The 19,822-nt window shown below is 43.3% G+C and overlaps 1 protein-coding gene across 2 annotated transcripts in view; it reads right to left on the reverse strand.

The window, feature by feature from the left end:
* PDCD6IP (programmed cell death 6 interacting protein) overlaps positions 1-19,822 on the reverse strand; it is a 224,614-nt gene that overhangs the window by 117,375 nt on the left and 87,417 nt on the right. For both annotated transcript variants that reach the window (XM_029589621.1, XM_029589620.1), the window contains exons 5-6: positions 18,493-18,646; positions 352-452 (exon numbers count right to left, since the gene is read on the reverse strand). In XM_029589621.1, coding sequence (XP_029445481.1) covers positions 352-452; positions 18,493-18,646 — 255 coding nt within the window. The remainder of the gene's footprint in view (positions 1-351; positions 453-18,492; positions 18,647-19,822) is intronic.

Below are 19,822 nucleotides of genomic sequence, written 5' to 3' on the forward strand. Positions count from 1 at the left end.
GAATTTGCTTTAAAAAAAAACAAAACTTTAAAAAAAGGGCATAACTACATCAGCTTCTTCATTATTCCTGCACTTTACTGTACAGTTCCACAAAGTGTTCTAAGTTCTCTAGAGCAATGATGCTCAGTCTTTACCACCGCATAAGCCACAATGTAGGAGTACAAGAGGAGCCACACTGAAGACTGCAAATAATTGCTTGTAGATTCTGAGTCACAGGCTGAACATCATTGCCCAGTGAATACACACATTTCAGAGGCAAACATACAGGAGGCTCTCAGAAAAGCAAAATTACATACAAAAATGTGTTCCAGATGATGCACGCCACTCACATCCATATGCTAGTTAACTAACCTTGGGCAGGGTATCCTTGTACTGACACTGTTTGAATGCATCGCCATAATAATCTGCAGCTTGATTAGCCAATTTTGCTATAATGGCATCTTTCATTTTATCTGAAGTAAAAAAAAAACCAAAAATAATCACAAGGGATATACAGTTATGTCTATGTATTGATTTACATGAGCAAACCAGCTACTTACTTATAAATAATTCCTTTTAACATTACTGAAAACACAATCCAAATGAATGCCAAAACAAGCAGTTGCCTACCAGTACCCAAACTGTACAAGAAGTTTATAACCAAGGCCAGCAGCCAGTGACAAAATTCATAAGGAACATTTATTTATTTATGGATTTTTATATACCGCGGCTCGTTGGCAAACATCACCTCGGTTTACAATGAACATTAAGTTAGCAACAGGCTTTACAATCCAACATATTTAAGAAATGATACAATAGCTGATAACATTAAAATTATAGTATAATAAAATAAACCAAACTAGAATTAGCTAGGGCGTATAGTGCTGGGAATCAACTTAAAGGAACATTATTAACATGATATAACATGAAGTGGCAAACTATTGATCTCTGTTCTTTAAACATTAAATATTAGTCATAATCAAGCAATCGATGTCCACAAGTAACTAGCATTCAACCAAAAATCAGAGAAGATATGTAAACCAATTTTATCATGTATATTTAGCTTATTACCAAAAACTTAAAGAAATGTTAGTCTTTCCCCTATAAGCTGACTTCAGAATGCACCAATAAAATGTTTTGTTTGCATATCATTATGTAGCCACATAAAAAATGCATCTTTTACTTTTTAAAGCTAGTTTATACAATCACTGGTTACCCTGCTTCCTTAATCTTATTTTTGGATGATTTTTTTTTTTTTTAAGATTGCAGCTCTAATATTAAATGTAGATTTTGCACATAGTTTCGCTTTTTGTTTATTTTCCTTTGATTTTTTTCTTTTTGAAATCTCTTCCCCATTTTTTACATTTAGTTAAATTTTTTTTTAATAATGGAGACAATTTCCAAGTCCTGCTTTTATACCATTAATATGATTTGTGTGTACTAGCTATTTATTACTTTTTATTTTTCTATTGATAACATTCCATTTCTAAATATTCATTGGTTCGTACAACTCACTAATTAATAATGAATGGATGCCAATGCAATACTAGGCAAGCTTAGGAATTCCAAACTTTGAATTTGTGCAGTTAACATTGAAACCACATTAAGCATTCCTCCCTAAAACCCAGTATTTCAATTCAATTACTTTGTTACTTGAAAAACTTTCACAGTATGGGAATTAATATGGTAGGTTTTTTGGGGGTTTTTTAAACTAAAAATTTAACTAAAATATCACTGTCCCCAATAGAATGGCCTGTGTTAACCCTGCTGAGGCTAGACTCCAAATCCCGTGATGGGAATCGGCACACAGTGATGACACTGAAGTTGCTGAGACTCTGGCAGAGATTGTGGAGCCTCAGGTAACAGCCTCAGCTGAGGGTCTGGTTATCTCTGGCACTTCAAGGGTTTCTCTTGCTGAAAGAACTCTGCGGCAATACAAAGGAAGACTCCCCCAGCACAGTGCTTTCTCACTTTAAGACTCACAGGTCTTTAAGAGCACCCAAATGGTAAGACCTGCTTTTTTCAGCTTGGAAATGATTTGGGAAGTTTGAACTCTAACATTACTACACAATTAAATCCTTTAGTGGTTAAATATTCTGATCTGAATACCTGACTGCAGGTCCTGGAAATGAGTAATCTACCTTATAAATGGCCTGTGACCGACGGCCCGCAAATGCGCAGTAGAGACCAGCTCTACCGCGCATGTGCGGGCGAGCACGTCGCTCTGAGGCAGCTTCAGAAAGAAAAAAAAATGGCGGCGTCCAGTGGCAGCAGCGGCGGTACCGGCAGCGGGCGGCGACGGCGGTAGCGGCGGCGGCGGTAGCGAGCGGCGGCGGTAGCGGGCGGCGACGGCGGTAGCGGGCGGTAGCGAGGGAGGGAGAAGAGAGAGAGAGGGACGGACTGAGTGGGAGGGAGGGACGGAGAGAGAGAGTGGGAGGGAGTGACTGAGTGAGAGGGAGTGACTGAGTGAGAGGGAGGGATTGAGTGAGGGGGAGGGACTGAGTGAGAGGGAGGGAGTGGGACTGAGTGAGAGGGAGAGGGGGGACTGAGGGAGGGAGTGGGGACTGAGGGAGAGTGAGTGGGACTGAGTGAGTGAGAGGGAGGGGGGAGGGAGTGACTGAGTGGGAGGGAGGGATTGAGTGAGGGGGAGGGACTGAGGGAGGGAGTGGGACTGAGGGAGAGGACGGAGGGAGTGGGGACTGAGTGAGAGTGAGTGGGACTGAGTGAGTGAGAGGGAGGGAGAGAGGGGGGAGGGAGTGAGTGAGACTGAGTGGGAGGGAGGGACTGAGTGATAGGAGAGGGAGGGTGGGGAGGAGTGGGTGAGGGAGGGGGTGGTGAAGAGTGAGGGGAGAGAGAAAGAGGAGGAGGTGAGAGACAGAGGGATGTAGCCCGTTTTAACGGGCTTAACGGCTTGTACAAATATAAGGCAACAACTTGATACTTTTAAACAAAGAATGGAAAAAAAATCACTCCTTTGCAAGACACTTTAAAGAAGGAAAATCTAATTCTGTCCAATAAAGTAGAAAATATGAAGAACCTCAGAGACAAAAATGTATTAACTTTCCTAGAATTCCTCTTACATCTGCTAAGGAAATGTGGAAGAGATATTTAGTAGAGGTCTTAACAGCTCCTGAATAAGCTATTCCTCCTGTTTCAAAAGTCTACCTACCTCCCTTTAAAAAACAGAATGAAGGTGGAAAAAACATGCAGACTTTATTACCAATGAAATACAGCAATTTGAATATTTATACAGTGTTGGAGATTTCAGATATTGTGTTGCTAGACCTGCCAACTATGGTCACTTCTTTTGTGTTGGAACCGGACAGAGACTGGATACTTAAATAGTTTTTCAAGCACTCATTGGAAATTTTCCTTCAGTTAAAAGTATTCCTTGATGTGGCGAGAAACTCAAAAAAGAGGAAGTAATTTCTTTTACTAAGGATGAGTCCTACAACTGGGGGCTCTAATTTTATTAAAATATCCATATAAATGTTATAAAAAATATAGATGATACACAAGGAAGGCTAGAATACCCAAACATTTTTCAAGTAAATACAATGTGAATTACGATTTTTTTTTTAAATAGACCTCATACATAGGCATAGAAGTGAATGCTATTTAGCATGACATTTTACACCAATAGTATAATCATAGGTCAAGTAATTTTTATATGCTGTGAGTACCAAATATAGAAAATAAGATATTTATAACATGATATTCTTCAACGTATTCATTACTGATCGTAAGCTGATATAGCCATTTACCTTTTTTTGAATGAGAAGAAATGGCCGAAAGTCAGAGATGTTAACGAGGCTAATGAGCCTAATGGTATAAAACATCATGCTAAATAGCATTCACATCTACAACTATGTATGAAGTCTATTTTTTAAAAATTGTAACTCTCGGTGAATTTACTTGAAACATTTTGGGGTATTCTAGCTTTCCTTGTGTATCATTTTATGTACGGCTATTACCTACTCTGCAATTTTTTGGAGTGATAAGTCATCTGTTGAGGTGGTGTCTTTACCAGCAACAGCCGTCTGATTTCTTAACAAGGCAGGAATTATGTTTTGTATTAAAACAGTAAGGTCCCTGCTTGCTATTTTTCCTATTTTGAGTTTTTGAATTGTTTAGAATTCCTTTTTAGAATTTTCTTTTCTGAATGTTTTTATTTTTTCTCTCTAACTCATTATTGCCTGGAATAGTGTCTGGATCCCCATTGTTGTAGTACTAGGATTTAGAATATGGCATGTAAATGGATGAATTTGAATCCCATTGCATAGAACAAGAGCATCCATTTCAATCTTCCAATTTGATTTGGAAGCTTACATTGACAACATTTTTATGGTTTGGAAGGATACACATTCTCGTTATAATGATTTTATGGTTTGGCTCAATTCACATAATCATTTAAAGATCACAGCCAATATTCAAGATCAACAAATTGCATTTTTGGATATTTCAATCATGAAGACGCCTACAGGTTTTCATACAACTTTATTTTGGAAAGCAGTGTGCAGCAATGGAGAAATTACTTACCTGATAATTTTGTTTTCCTTAGTGTAGACAGAAGGACTCAGGACCAATGGGTATAGTGTACTCCTGATAGCAGATTTCAAGCTGACGTCAGCCTACATATACCCATGCAGGAAGCTTAGCTCTTCAGTATTCTCCTAGAAAAGCAATTGTGGATATATGTGTGTTTTAATAACTTGATTAGCTTTGTTAACTTGATTAACTAGGACTGGTTCAACTGATTACCAAGGTGGAGACCGCCAGTGCATTCAACAGAGTAACACCGACACCCGGCAACTAGGGTGTCTTGAACTAGGGGTAATACCTGGCTTGTCTTGTTCTCGGGGATTGTCACCAGAGGTTTCCGGATCTCGCGGCAGCTGTGGGCGGGATGTGGGGTCCATCTGTCTACACTAAGGAAAACAAAATTATCAGGTAAGTAATTTCTCCATTTCCTAGCGTGTAGCAGATGGACTCAGGACCAATGGGATGTACAAAAGCTACTCCCGAACAGGGTGGGAGGCTGCCCGTGGCCCATTTAGTACTGCCCTGGACATCCAGGTGGTAGAACCTGGAGAAGGTGTGTATGGAGGACCACGTCGCCACCTGACAGATCTTGGCAAGCGACAGCATCTTGGTTTCTGCCCAGGACACTGCCTGGGCCCTTGTAGAATGAGCCTTGACTTGTAGAGATGGAGGCTTCCCTGCCTCTACGTAGGCCGCCCCAATTACTTCTTTGATCCAGCGGGCTATGGTTGCCCACGACGCCGCTTTCCCTTGTTTCTTCCCACTGTGAAGGACGAATAGATGGTCCATCTTTCGAACGGATTCCGGTCTTTCCAGGTAGCGGACTAGGAGTCTGCTGACGTTTAGATGGCGAAGACTGAGTCTTCAGAGTCCTTAAGTTCATTTGGAGATGGTAGCGATATGGTTTGGTTTAGATGAAATTGAGAAACCACTTTCAGAAGAAAAGAGGGGACTGTGCATAGTTTTATGAATCCCGGTGTGACCCTGAGGAACGGTTCTAGACCGGATAGAACTTTAAGCTCGGAGATGCGACGGGCTGAACATATTGCCACTAGGCATACAGTCTTCAAGGTCAGGAGTCGGAGTGACAGACTGCGAGTAGGTCCAAAGGAAGCGCCTGCTAGGAAGTCTAGAACTAGATTGAGATGCCATAGGGGCACCGGCCACTTTAATGGTGGTCAGATTTGTTTGACCCCTCTCAGAAGCAGGAAATGTCTGGATGGGTTGATAGACTGATGCTGTCCACTTTGGTTCTGAAGCAGGCCAGCGCGGCCACCTGAACCTTGAGGGAGTTGAGACACAACCCTTCAAGCCGTCCTGCAGAAATTCCAGGATCATGGGGATTTTGACTGTCCATGGGAGGATATCGCGGTCCTTACACCAGGCTTCGAATATTCTCCATATACGTATGTAAGCTAGAGACTTGGAGAATTGGCGTGCTCGGAGCAAGGTGTCAATCACTGCCTTAGAGTATCCGCCCTTCTTCAGACGAGTCCTCTTAATGGCCAGACCATAAGAAAATACAGTTAGGTCTTCGTGGAGAATTGGTCCTTGCCAGAAAAGGTCCCTGTGTGGAGGTAAGCACAGAGGGTTCCCCGCAAGAATTCTTCGCATGTCTGCATCCTATGGCCTTCTTGGCCAATCCGGTGCCGCTAGAAGTACTAGCCCCTCTGTGGTGTTCTATCTTGTGGATGATCCCACCCAGTAGTGGCCATGGGGGAAAGGCGTACAGCAGGTCTTCCAGTGGCCAGGTCTGGATGAGGGCGTTTATTCCCCAGGATTGCGGTTCTCATCTCGGCTGAAGAACTTGGGAACTTGGGCATTGGACCGGGTTGCCAGGAGATCCATGGCTGGGGTTCCCCAATGATTTACTATCAACTGGAAGGCTGTAGTCGACAGCATCCATTCCCCTGGGTCTAGACTCTCTCTCTGCTGAGGTAGTCCGCAGTGATGTTATCTTTTCCCACGATGCGGGCAGCTGAGATCCCTTGCAGGTTTGCTTCCGCCCATGCCATTAGGGGGTCTATTTCCAGGAACACCTGTTGGCTTCTGGTTCCTCTATGGCAGTTAATGTAGGCAACTGTTGTAGCGTCGTCAGACATGACTCTGAAAGATTTGCCCCGGAGTCTGTGGCTGAATTGTAGACAGGCCAATCTAACTGCTCGGGCTTCCAGTCGGTTTATGTTCCATCCTGACTCTTCCTTGTCCTATTGCCCCTGGGCTGTCAGTTCCTGGCAGTGGGCTCACCACCCTCGCATCTGTGGTGAGCAAGATCCAGATCGGTGGGGATAGTCTTACTCATTTGCTCATATGGTCTTCCTGTAGCCACCATTGGAGCTGGGCCCGAACCTCTGCCGATAGCTGGAGGAGAATGGAGTAGTTCTGGGACATCATGTTCCATCATGATAGTAGGGAACGTTGAAGTGGGCGCATGTGGGCCCTTGCCCATGGAACGACTTCTAGGGTTGATGTCATGAGGCAGAGGACTTGGAGGTAGTCCCATACCTTGGGGCGAGCATAGTTCAACAGTTTTCGCAACTGGTCCATCAGTTTCCTTTTCCTTGTAGGGGGAAAAACAACTTAGTCTCATTTGGTGTTGAACCGGACCCCCAGGTACTCTAGCGATTGGGAGGGCTGCAGGCAGCTCTTGGCTGTGTTGACAACCCACCCGAGATTCTGCAGTAGATTCTTGACTCTGGTGGTCGCCTGGTAACTATCCTCTGGAGATTTTGCCCTGAGCAGTCAATCGTCCAGATACGGGTGAACGAGGATTCCTTCTTTCCTCAGTGTTGCCGCCACCACCACTATGATCTTGGTGAACGTCCGAGGAGCAGTAGCTAGCCCGAAGGGTAGCGCCCGTAACTGGTAATGATGGTCCAGTATTGTAAAGTGGAGGAAGCGCTGATGGTCGTGATGGACCAGGATGTGGAGATATGCTTCTGACAGATCTAGAGAAGTCAGGAATTCTCCAGGTTGTACCACACTTATGACTGAACGTAGGGTTTCCATGCGGAAGTGTGGTACCCTCAGGTAGCGATGGACTGTCTTGAGGTCCAGGATGGGCCTGAACATCCCCTCCTTTTTGGGGGACGATAAAACAGATGGAATAGTGACCAGTATTTTGTTGGTGCTTGGGCACTTATCGCCTTTAAGCTGAGCAAGTTTGTCAGTGAGGTTTCCACTACCATCCTCTTGGAGAGGGAGTGGCACGGTGATCTCACAAATTTGTCTGGAGGGATGCTGTGGAAGTCCAGGTAGTATCCCTCACGAATGATGGTTAGGACCCACTTGTCAGACGTTATCTCAACCCATCTTTGGTAGAAGAGGGTAAGTCTGCCCCTTACGGCTTCTTCCTGTGGATGGGTCTGTTGATTTTCATTGTGGGGTGCAGCTGGGACCTGTACCTGAGCCTGCTCCCCTCTTGTTGCGATTGTTCCGAAAGGACTGGCCCTGCCTGCGGGGCGAGGTGCTTGGTAGTATGTGTTCTTGTATGGTCTGAAGTGCTGGGTTCCTCTGCCCTTGGTTCTTCTGGGGGAGGAGCACTGATTTATCTTGTTCCTGTCCTCCAGTAACAGAGGCACTGGAGATTCGCCCCATTTGCTGGCTAACTTCTCCAGTTCGCTTCCAAACAGGAGGGATCCTTTAAAGGGCATTCTCGTGAATTTCATCTTGGAGATCGCGTCAGCTGACCAATTTCGGAGCCATAGTTGCCTTCTGGCTGCCACTATGGAGGAGACACCCCTGGCTGAGGTGCGCACCAAATCAGAAATCGCATCCATGAGGAAGGATATCGCCAGTTCTAATGTTTTGGCCGAGGTGGTTGCGTCTCTGGAAAGAAGCAAGCAGACACGTGTCACCACGGCGCAGCAGGAAGTGATCTGCAGGGTCATTGATGCAACATCAAATGACTGTTTAAGGATGGATTCCTGACATCTGTCCTGGGCATCCTCGAGTGCAGCTCCTCCTTCGACTGGGATGGTCGTGCGCTTAGAGATAGCGCAGACCATAGCGTCCACTTTTGGGAACTGTAGGAGTTCTTTGGCTGTGGGTTCCAGGGGGTATAGGGCTTCTAGGGCCCAACCTCCTTTGAAGCTGGTCTCGGGGGCATTCCATCCAGGTCAATCAATTGTTCTACGGCCTGCAGCATTGGGAAATAGCATGAGGCCTGACGGAGACCAACTAAAACTAGGTTCATCTTTGGCTCCGCTGTGGTACTCGCGCCTGGAATGGCCAGCATCTTCTGGGTCAGAGACGTGAGAGCTGGTAACTCGTCTTTGGAGAAGAATCACATCATAGTTCGGTATGGCTCCATCCCTGGGGGGATTTCCCCTTCCTCCAGGGAGTCAGATTCTTCCCCTGAGGTGTCTATGTCCCCCAAGAGGAGGCTTTTGCCTAGATGGGGTGCATCTGGGTAAATGCGAGACATGCTTGGAAGGTCTTGTGCTTCTGGTGGAGACTGGGTCTGTGTCACAGACTGTACCAATTGTGCCTGGACAAAGGTTTGCAGTCCATTGAAAAATTCCACCCAGGAAAAAAAGGTCCCTGGGTCCATACTGAATCCAGTGGAGGCCCCCAAGGTGCCCCCTGAGTGGGTACCGAGTCGGAGATGCAGAGGTCAAGAGTACTATCATTGGTGGATCCGGATCCCTCTATTGGCTGCGGGGGGGGGGGGGGGGGGGCCTTGCTTAGGCTCCCCCTGAGCCTCTTCACACTGCTGGCATAGTGTGGAGGCCACTTCAGATTGCACAGCTCTCAGGTGGCAGGCTGGACAGAGGGCTTGTCCCTTGGCTTTCTTGGCAGACGGTGCCATGCTTTGTATGTGTGGAATGGCTCAAAAAAGGGAAAAAAAACAAATCTGTGCACGTGCCGGTGGGCTTACTGGTGTGCGCAGGGTGCACACGCAGGCTACAACTTTGTGCGCCTGGGCGAAATGTGCGCGCCACCCTATTTATGGGCTCAGGCCATTCATGCGTGCCGCACGGATGCGAGCGCCCGGTTCGCCGCAGTGCCCATGGCTCAGTTGTGCGGACAATATGGCGATCAAGGGGGGAAATGGCGACCCCCCCCCCTGAAGGTCTCCACGAGTGTGGGCCCTTGCACCAGATCAGGGTCAAGCCCAGACGGGGCTGCTCAACCTGATTTCAGATGCCCAAGGGACGATCTGTGTGGCAATTCGAGCCTTGGAGACCAGAGACTTAGAAAATGTTTTCTACCTCACCTGGTCTCGGCGTTTCCTGGTTTCGTGCCGGGCAGTCTCCGGCTGCGGGAGCAGAGGGAACTACCTTCACCACTGTGCTCGGTATTGCACCCGCTGCCTCTAAGCCACCCAAGGGGCTAAGGCCACGCCGGGAGTCAGCTACCGGACCGAGGCTTACCTCTGAGGGATCTCGGAAATCACCTCAGGAATTCTCGACTGGGGGAGGGACCTTTAGGTATCACCGCAGGACAGCGGGGCTCGTCTTGTAGAGGTAAGATTTCTTTCTTCTTTGGGTTGGAATTTTTCTAACACTGTGCAAGTGTGTGTAGTGTCCCTATCTGCTTAGGAGACTGAGAAATACTGAAGAGCTAAGCTTCCTGCACGGGTATGTGTAGGCTGACGTCAGCTTGAAATCTGACTCAGTCTCCCATCTGCTATCAGGAGTACACTATACCCACTGGTCCTGAGTCCATCTGCTACACACTAGGAAAAACTTTATTACCCTTTTCAAGGGCACATCCATGGCATCTAAAGGAAAATTTGACTGTAAACCAATCCTTTCGAGTGAGACAATTGTGCACTACCAAAGACAAGTTTTGCCATCAAGCTAGAGCGCTAGGACAGAAGTTACTATCCAGGGGTTATCCAATAAAGTGTGTTCGGAAGATGTATTTAAGAGCGAAACACACTCAGAGTGGTTATTTCTTCCTCCAGCAAAGCAAGTGTATACTTATAGTTTGACTTGTGTCATTCCGTTTTCTCCTGTGGCGCATTTGGTTAAGGCTGCAATTCTAAAGAATTAACACATTTTACAATTACACAGGTCTTTTCAAGATTTCCCTTTAGTATCTTACACAAAAGGCACTAGTTTGTGGGACTTTTTAGTCCACTCGAATTCTAGCAATGATACATTTGAATATAATTCAGGAGAGCCAGGATCACAAACCTTGTGGCTCATGCACAGTGTTACATTTCAATGAATATTACTTCTTTGTACATTTCCTCAGCCAGGAGAACTGTTATTTTGCATTATCATACCACATGTTTTACAGCTGGAGTCATCTATGCTATCAAATGTCCATGTTACAAATTTTATATGAAGAAAACCAGATGGAGTTTAAAGACTCGTATGATCAAACATAGATCTAACGTTACATGACAGCGGCTAACAGCACTACTTGTATTACATTGTATTCAGATGTCTCATGAGTTTCAACAGTTGCAATTTTGTGCATTACAATGGATCCTTCCCCACTGGCGATGAGGTGACTTTGATCGGCACCTTTTAAGATCGCAACAGAGATGGATATATAGATTAAACATGATGGAACCTTTAGGCTTGAATTCTGACTTAGATGTGAGTGTATTTCTATGATCTCAATTTATGCCATCAGAGCCAGACTACATACATATAAAAATTAATGTGTTTATCATGGTGGTTTTTTGATCCACGGAAGCCCCAACTTGGTCTTTGGACAGACAGGGAGTTGCTGTGTGAAGCACCACCGCATGACTTTGATACTTGGACATTGAAAGTTGTTTTGTCTGCTTGGTTATGACATCATTTGACATCGAGAATGTGATTGGTTACGCAGTTTCACGCTTGTTCTAATTGTTTGATTCAACACTATATAAATCGGCATTCAAGATGGCTGCTACAGTTCCTGATCTTTTTCAGACAGTATGAAGAGACGCTAATGTCCAGAGGAACCGGTAACTGCTTGCAGAATAAGATAAGTATTGTGAGCTCATATATAGCTTCTTTCAATGGTTGCGAATTTATATGGGTTTTTTTTTTTATTTTAAAGGCATCTGTCTATATTTAAGACATTTCTGCGAACAATAAGGAATATTTGGAGTGAATTGATTTGACAGTACGATCTAAGTGCTCCTGACGAAGCATATAGTGAGAAATCTGCCCATGTGGAGCCTAGATCTTAGTGTCAGATTTATGCATTTGAAGTTTTAAATGCATATACAAAAAAACGGACTATAAAAATTTGTTCTGACACACATGATGTAGAGGTCCGGGTGACCCAGAATCTAAAGAGTACACCATCAAGTCTTGCTGATGCCTTTTAAGAGCTCACAATGGTTCAAATATTTCAAATAGACTTTTGAGACTGTTACCGTATTTTACACTCCATAAGACGCACTAGTTTTCCCCATAAGTGGGGGGAAAATGTCTTACAAAGCAAATATTAAAAAAAAAAAAAACCCTACCTACAACCCCCCCACCCCCCAAGACGTGCCAAAAGTCCCTGGTGGTCCAGGAGCGACCTCCTCCACTTCGGCCGTCGGTATTCAATATTGCGCAGATAGCCTTTGCCCTTACTATGTCACAGGGGCTACCGGTGCCATTGGTCGGCCCCTGTCACATGGTAGGGCCGATATCACTACCTATCACCACCACCTGTCACATTCAGATGGGCCGACAAGGGTTCACCATTCACCTGGTCTTGGAAAAAGGCAAGAGCTGCTACCTGTACTTTCAAGGAATTAAGGGCCAACCCCTTAATCAACACATCCTGCAAAAAATCCAAAAAAAGTGGGCTCTTAACCAAATGAGGATGACCCCCTCATCCTCATTACAAGCCTCAAACACTTACCAAACCAAAACATAGGCTAAGAAAGTGGAGAACTTTTGCTCTCGACACACTGAAAATTACAGCAGTGAAGTATCCACATTTCAGCAACCAAGCCCTCCTCAAGGGCCATACTGTAATACAAAACAAAGTCTGATGTTCGTGAAGAATAGGCCTCCACCACAGCAGATCCTTGTAGATCGGTAATAGGAGGGGAGGGTCCACCAGGAGCCTCCTCAGATCTGCATAACACAGCCACCTGAAGCACCATCCCCGTATCACTCTTGATCCTCCGAATCACTTTGCCCAACATGGGCAACGGAAGAAAGGCATATAGAAGCTTGCCTTCCGGCCACTCTTACATGAGGGCATCGATGCCCAAACACTTCAGATCTCTCCTGCAACTGAAGAAGCAAGGAATCTTTGCATTCTGTGATGTCACCAGTAAGTCTAGAAATGGGAGGCCCCAGCAGCCCACTATGAGTTTGAACACTTCATTTGACAATTCCTATTCTCCTGGATCCAGACTGTCTGCTGAGAAAGTTGGCTCTTACATTGTCTTTCCCTGCAATGTGCGAGGCTGAGACCTCCTAAAGATGTACTTCTGCCCATTCCATGAGCTGGGTTATTTCCTGTGACCCTTGCTGGCTCTTGGCTCCTCCCTGGCGATTGATGTAAGCTACTTTCATTAAGAACACAAGAACATGCCATACTGGGTCAGACCAAGGGTCCATCAAGCCCAGCATCCCGTTTCCAACAGTGGCCAATCCAGGCCATAAGAACCCGGCAAGTACCCAAAAACTAAGTTTATTCCATGTTACTGTTGCTAGTAATAGCAGTGGCTATTTTCTAAGTCAACTTAATTAATAGCAGGTAACTGACTTCTCCTCCAAGAACTTATCCAATCTTTTTTTAAACACAGCTACACTAACTGCACTAACCACATCCTCTGGCAACAAATTCCAGAGTTTAATTGGGCGTTGAGTAAGAACTTTCTCCGATTAGTTTTAAATATGCCATATGCTAACTTCATGAAGTGCCCCCTAGTCTATTATCTGAAAGAGTAAATAACTGATTCACATCTGCCCGTTCTAGACCTCTCATGATTTTGAACACCTCTATCATATCTCCCCTCAGCCATCTCTTCAAGCTGATAAGTCCTAACCTCTTTAGTCTTTCCTCATAGGGGAGCTGTTCCATTCCCCTTATTTTGATCGCCCTTCTCTGTACCTTCTCCATTGCAACTATATCTTTTTTGATATGTGGCAACCAGAATTGTACACAGTATTCAAGGTGTGGTCTCACCATGGAGCGATACAGAGGCATTATGAAATTTTCCGTTTTATTCACCATTCCCTTTCTAATAATTCCCAACATTCTGTTTGCTTTGACTGCCGCAGCACACTGAGCTGACGATTTTAATGTGTTATTTATTTGAAGAGTTTTATATACCGTCATTCGGAAACGTTAAAATAACGCCATCATAACGGTTTACAAAATAGGTTATAGGGAAATGGGGGGTTAACAATGGTTGTAAAGTACAAACTGTTATTAGGCTTAGGAAATAACATAAGTAATGATTAAGTTCAGTTTATGAGTTCTTTCTTATTTAAGAAAAGCATAGATGTGATGAATTTAAATTAGTCATGAGGTTGTGTTGGAAGACGGCGATTATTAGATGATCCTTTGGGTGGATTGGTATGCTTTGTTGATCAACCAAGTTTTTAATTCTTTTTTTTTTTTTTTTTTTTTAAAGGTTTTTAGGTTTTCTTAATTCTTAGCTTAGTCGGGAGGGAGTTCATTTGAATGCGTTGGTGGTGTTTTTAGGAGTCTTGTTTGCTGACCTCAGGTTTCTACTTGGTATGTAGGTGTATATAGGGGCTTAGCCAATTTTTTTGTTCTCCGTATATAATTTTATGTAAGATGGAAAGGACCTTGTATTCAATCCTGTATTTTATTGGTAGCCAATGGAGTGAAATAAGGGTTGGGGTGATGTGGTCATGCTTTTTGGCTCCTGTGAGGATTCTTGCAGCTGCATTCTGCAGGATCTGGAGAGGGCGAATGGTGTTTAGCAGTAAGTTGAGAAGTAGAGAGTTGCAATAGTCTATATTGGAGAAAATTAGTAATTGTAGAACTGTTCTGAGTCATTATTTGGGAGAAAAGATTTTAGATGATGAAGTGTGAGTAGTTTATGAAAACCGTCTGATGTTTGTTGATATATGATTTTTGAATGAAAGATCTTATCTTATCCACTATGACGCTTAGATCTCTTTCTTGGGTGGTAGCTCCTAATATGGAACTAACATTGTGTAACTATAGCATGGGTTATTTTTCCCTATATGCATCACTTTGCACATATCAACATTAAATTTCATCTGCCATTTCGATGCCCAATTTTCCAGTCTCACAAGGTCTTCCTGCAATTTATCACAATCTGCTTGTGATCTAACTACTCTGAATAATTTTGTATCATCTGCAAATTTGATTCTCACTCGTATATCTTTTCAGATAATTTACAAATATATTGAAAAGTAAGGGTCCCAATACAGATCCCCGAGGCACTCCACTGCCTACTCCCTTCCACTGAGAAAATTGCCCATTTAATCCTACTCTCTGTTTCCTGTCTTTTAGCCAGTTTGTAATCCACGAAAGGACATCGCCACCTATCCCATGACTTTTTACTTTTCCTAGAAGCCTCTCATGAGGAGCTTTGTCAAACGCCTTCTAAAAATCCAAGTACACTACATCTACCAGTTCACCTTTATCCACATGTTTATTAACTCCTTCAAAAAAAGTGAAGCAGATTTGTGAGGCAAGACTTGCATTGGGTAAAGCCATGCTGACTTTGTTCCATTAAACCATGTCTTTCTATATGTTATTTTGATATTTAGAATACTTTCCACTATTTTTCCTGGCACTGAAGTCAGGCTAACCGGTCTGTAGTTTCCCGGTTCGCCCCTGGAGCCCTTTTAAATATTGGGGTTACATTAGCTATCCTCCAGTCTTCAGGTACAATGGATGATTTTAATGATAGGTTACACATTTTTACTAATAGGTCTAAAATTTCATTTTTTAGTTCCTTCAGAACTCTGGGGTGTAATCCGGTCCAGGTAATTTACTACTCTTCAGTTTGTCAATCAGGTATATCACATCTTCTAGGTTCACCATGATTTGGTTCAGTCCATCTGAATCATTACCCATGAAAACCTTCTCCAGTACGGGTACCTCTCCAACATCCTCTTCAGTAAACACCAAAGCAAAGAAATCATTTAATCTTTCCGCGATGGCCTTATCTTCTCTAACTGCTCCTTTAACCCCTCCATCATCTAATGGTCCAACTAATCCCTCACAGGCTTTCTGCTTCAGATATATTTAAAAAAGTTTTTACTGTGAGTTTTTGTCTCTATGGCCAACTTCTTTTCAAATTCTCTCTTAGCCTTAAGTCTTATCAATGTCTTACATTTAACTTGCCAATGCTTATACATTATCCTATTCTCTTCTGTTGGATCCTTCTTCCAATTTTTGAATAAAGATCTTTTGGCTAAAATAGCTTCTTTCACCTCCCCTTTTAACCATGCCGGTAATCGTTTTGCCTTCTTTCCAACTTTCTTAATGTGTGGAATACATCTGGACTGTGCTTCTAGGATGGTATTTTTTTACTTTTTTTATTTCTTTTTAACAATGACCACGCCTCTTGCATACTTTTTACCTTTGTAGCTGCTCCTTTGTTTTTTTCTAACAATTTTTCTTATTTTATCAAAGTTTCCCTTTTGAAAGTTTAGCACGAGAGTCGTGGATTTGCTTACTGTCCCCCTTCCAGTCATTAATTCAAATTTGATCATATTATGATCACTATTGCCAAGCGGCCCCACCACCATTACCCCCTCACCAAATCCTGTGCTCCACGGAGAATTAGATCTAAAATGGCTCCCTCTATTGTCTGTTCCTGAACCAATTGCTCCATAAAAATGTAATTTATTCCATCCAGGAACTTTCTCTCTCTAGCATGTCCTGATCATACATTTACCCAGTCAATATTGGGGTAAATGAAATCTCTCATTATTACCACACTACCAATTTGGTTAGCTTCCCTAATGTCTCTTAGCATTTCACTGTCAGTCTCACCATCTTGACCAGGTGGACGGTAGTATACTCCTATCACTATAGTCTTCCCCGACACACAAGGGATTTCTGCCCAAAAAGAATCGATTGTGCATTTAGTTTCAAGCAGGATGTTTATCCTGTTGGACTCTATGCCATCCCGGACATAAAGCGCCACTCCGCCTCCCGGGTGCTCCTCTCTATCATTGCGATATAATTTGTACCTCTGTATAGCACTGTCCCATTGGTTGTCCTCCTTCCACCATGTCTCTGAGATGCCAATTAAGTCTGTCATCATTCACTGCTAGCAACAAACACAAGGAGTTGAATCGGTAAAATAGGACTTTATTAAATCTTGCAAGATTTAATAAAGTCCTATTTTACCGATTCAACTCCTTGTGTTTGTTGCTATCAGCCATCTTGGATCGGCTACCGGTTTGTTTTCTTGGATCATTCACTGCTATACATTCTAATTCTCCCTTCTTAGACTTCTGGCATTAGCATACAAACATTTCAAAGTTTGTTTTTTGTTTGTATTTTCATTCTGCTTTTCAATTGAAAGGGATAAGTTAGAATTTTTTAGGTCAGGTGAGTTTTTAGTTACAGGCACTTTGACTACTTTTCTCATTATTGGAACCTCACTGTCGGGATGCCCTAATTCTAATGCATCATTAGTATCCTTTGAAGATACCTCTCTCCAAACCATGCGCTGCTGAGCGACTGTCGGCTTTCCCCTTTGTTCTTCTTTAAAAGCTGCTCTCTCTCCTTTTTAAAGGTTAGCGCCAGCAGTCTGGTTCCACCCTGGTTAAGGTGGAGCCCATCCCTACAGAAGAGACTCCCCCTTCCCCAAAAGGTTCCCCAGTTCCTAACAAAATTGAATCCCTCTTCCTTATACCATCTTCTCATCCACGCATTGAGACGCCGGAGCTCTGCCTGCCTCTGGGGAACTACACTTGGAACAGGGAGCATTTCAGAGAATGCTACCCTGGAAGTTCTGGATTTAAGCTTTCTACCTAAGAGCCTAAATTTGGCTTCCAGAACCTCCCTCCCATATTTTCCTATGTTGTTGGTGTCCTCATGTACCACGACAGCTGGCTCCTCCCCAGCACTGTCTAAAATCCTATCTAGGTGACGAGTGAGGTCCGCCTCCTTTGCACCAGTTAGGCAAGTTACCAGGCGATCCTCATGCCCACCAGCCTCCCAGCTGCTATATTCCTAATAATCGAATAACCAACTATGATGGCCAACCTAACCCTTCCCTCCTGGGCAGTAGGCCTTGGGGAGATATCCTCGGTGCGAAAGGACAATGCATCAGCTAGAGAGCAGGTCCTTGCTACAGGATCCTTTCCTGCTACACCAGGTTGATGCTCTCCAGTCATGAGACCTTCTTCCAAGGCAACACCAGGGCTGCCAGTCTGGCTACTATGTCTTTGAAGGTCTCATCTATATACCTCTGTCTGCCTCAGCTCCTCCAGCTCTGCTACTCTTGCCTCCAGAGATCAAACTCATTCTTCTGAGAGCCAGGAGCTCTTTGCATCGCATGTTTTATGTAAAACATTTACATATCATGTTCAACTAAGCCAACAGTGTAAATACAGTTGACTTTAAACACTTGCTTCGGTGTCTGATAACAGTAAATTGCACCAGTGAAGGACTTTCAGCAATTACAGAAATAATGCCATCTGAGTCTAAGGTTTTGGCTAAGGATAGCAAACAAGTACCATATCACCTTTCGACTTCTAGCAATACACGCTGTCAAAAGCTAGTCTTCACACCACAAGAACACTTGGTATGATCCAACAATATACAACCTGTGCCTTTAGATCTTCACAAACACCTTTCAAGCCCACTATGTGGCTTTTTACACAACACTGTTTTTAAACTGCCCAGAGAATCCAGCAGAGTCCATCTTTATATTTTAACAATACAAAAAAAAAAAGGTGATCCAAGGATTAACAGATTGAGTACCAATGGTTTAGCATTCTGGAACTGATGCCAGGTTTCAAGTTTCAGTCTAAGTAAGAATCTTTAGAGCCATCAAAAAATACAAGTGTGGAACAGCTTTTAATTATGAGAAAAAAAAGTTACCTCGTGTAGCTTTTAGGAAAAATACTTCCTGGGCTTGTGCCAGCATTATAAGACTGAGGGTTCCAACGGTGTCTGGAGAGATGTCTACTGTAGGCTCCCGACTCAGAGCAGATAAGACAGTGTCTTTAATGTGTGAAAATGCTCCACTAGCAAGCTGATTAAAGAAGAGAAAGAATGATTACTACCAACACCTATACACTGCAGTTGGTAGCCATCATAAACTAAAAGTTATCAAAATACATACCAACACTGACATTTATGACAATTTGATTAAACTGGGCACCTTCTGGGATCAAACTGTACAAAAGCTGGTGTCCATGTATAGTCTCAAGCAATAATAGTTCATTGAGATCCTGATAACAGGAGCATTTGTTTATGCTATTTGATTGAAAACCTCTTAAATAGCTTATATGTATTTTCTGACCACACATTTACAATATTATTCATATAATTTACTTTTTTTTCTTCTTTTTACTGTTTTCCTTAGAAACCTGACAAAAATTCCCTTAGGCATACAAACAAAATAATTTCATCCCACAGACATTTTAATATATTGGAACAATACAAAAAAAAAAATGTCCCTCATCATATTAACTTGAGCTTTCTGTAAAGTTGTAATTAAACACTTGCATTTATAGAACAGAAAATACAGTATGTGGCATATAAACACCATATTCATTTAGCAGTAGCATGCTTAAATGTATGTTTATATATAATCAATTTTGCTTACATATAAACAGGGTTCTCTATAGACAACAGAACTATTTAGCCATGAGGATAATGTCATCTTACAGCACAGAGACCCAACTCTCAGAGCTTAATAAACACTATACTGAGCATGCACAGGAGAACCTATGTGCACACTGTCTTGTGAGCCCCTTCAGTCTCTTCAAGTAGTCAACTCTCCAGGGAGGCAGGCTGATATTATGGATGACTAATTCACATCTATGGAGTTTGCAGGTAAGCAAACTCGCTTTTTCTACATAGTAGGAGATCCAAGCTGAAGGGGAAAGTGGACTACTGGGTGAACAGACTGTGCAGAACTGCTCGTCAAAGTTACATTCATTTCAAGACATACTGTCTAGACAGTGGTGAGACGAAGATGTTAGATGACCAAGTAGCAGCTTTGTAGATGTCTTCAATGGAACTGGCCCAGAGGCAAGCCACTAAAGTCATCATGGCTTTCACTTGATGAGACTTGACAGAGGCCGTAATCCCCAAGTGCCTGTGTGTATTCAATCAGCTAGCCAACTGGATAGTATTTTGCAACTGCTCTTCTTAATCTACTGAGATCAAAGGACACATATTTGAGATGTTTCATGGTGAGGAT

Source organism: Rhinatrema bivittatum, chromosome 2 (assembly GCF_901001135.1).
Source record: "Rhinatrema bivittatum chromosome 2, aRhiBiv1.1, whole genome shotgun sequence".
Taxonomy (NCBI): Eukaryota; Metazoa; Chordata; class Amphibia; order Gymnophiona; family Rhinatrematidae; genus Rhinatrema; species Rhinatrema bivittatum.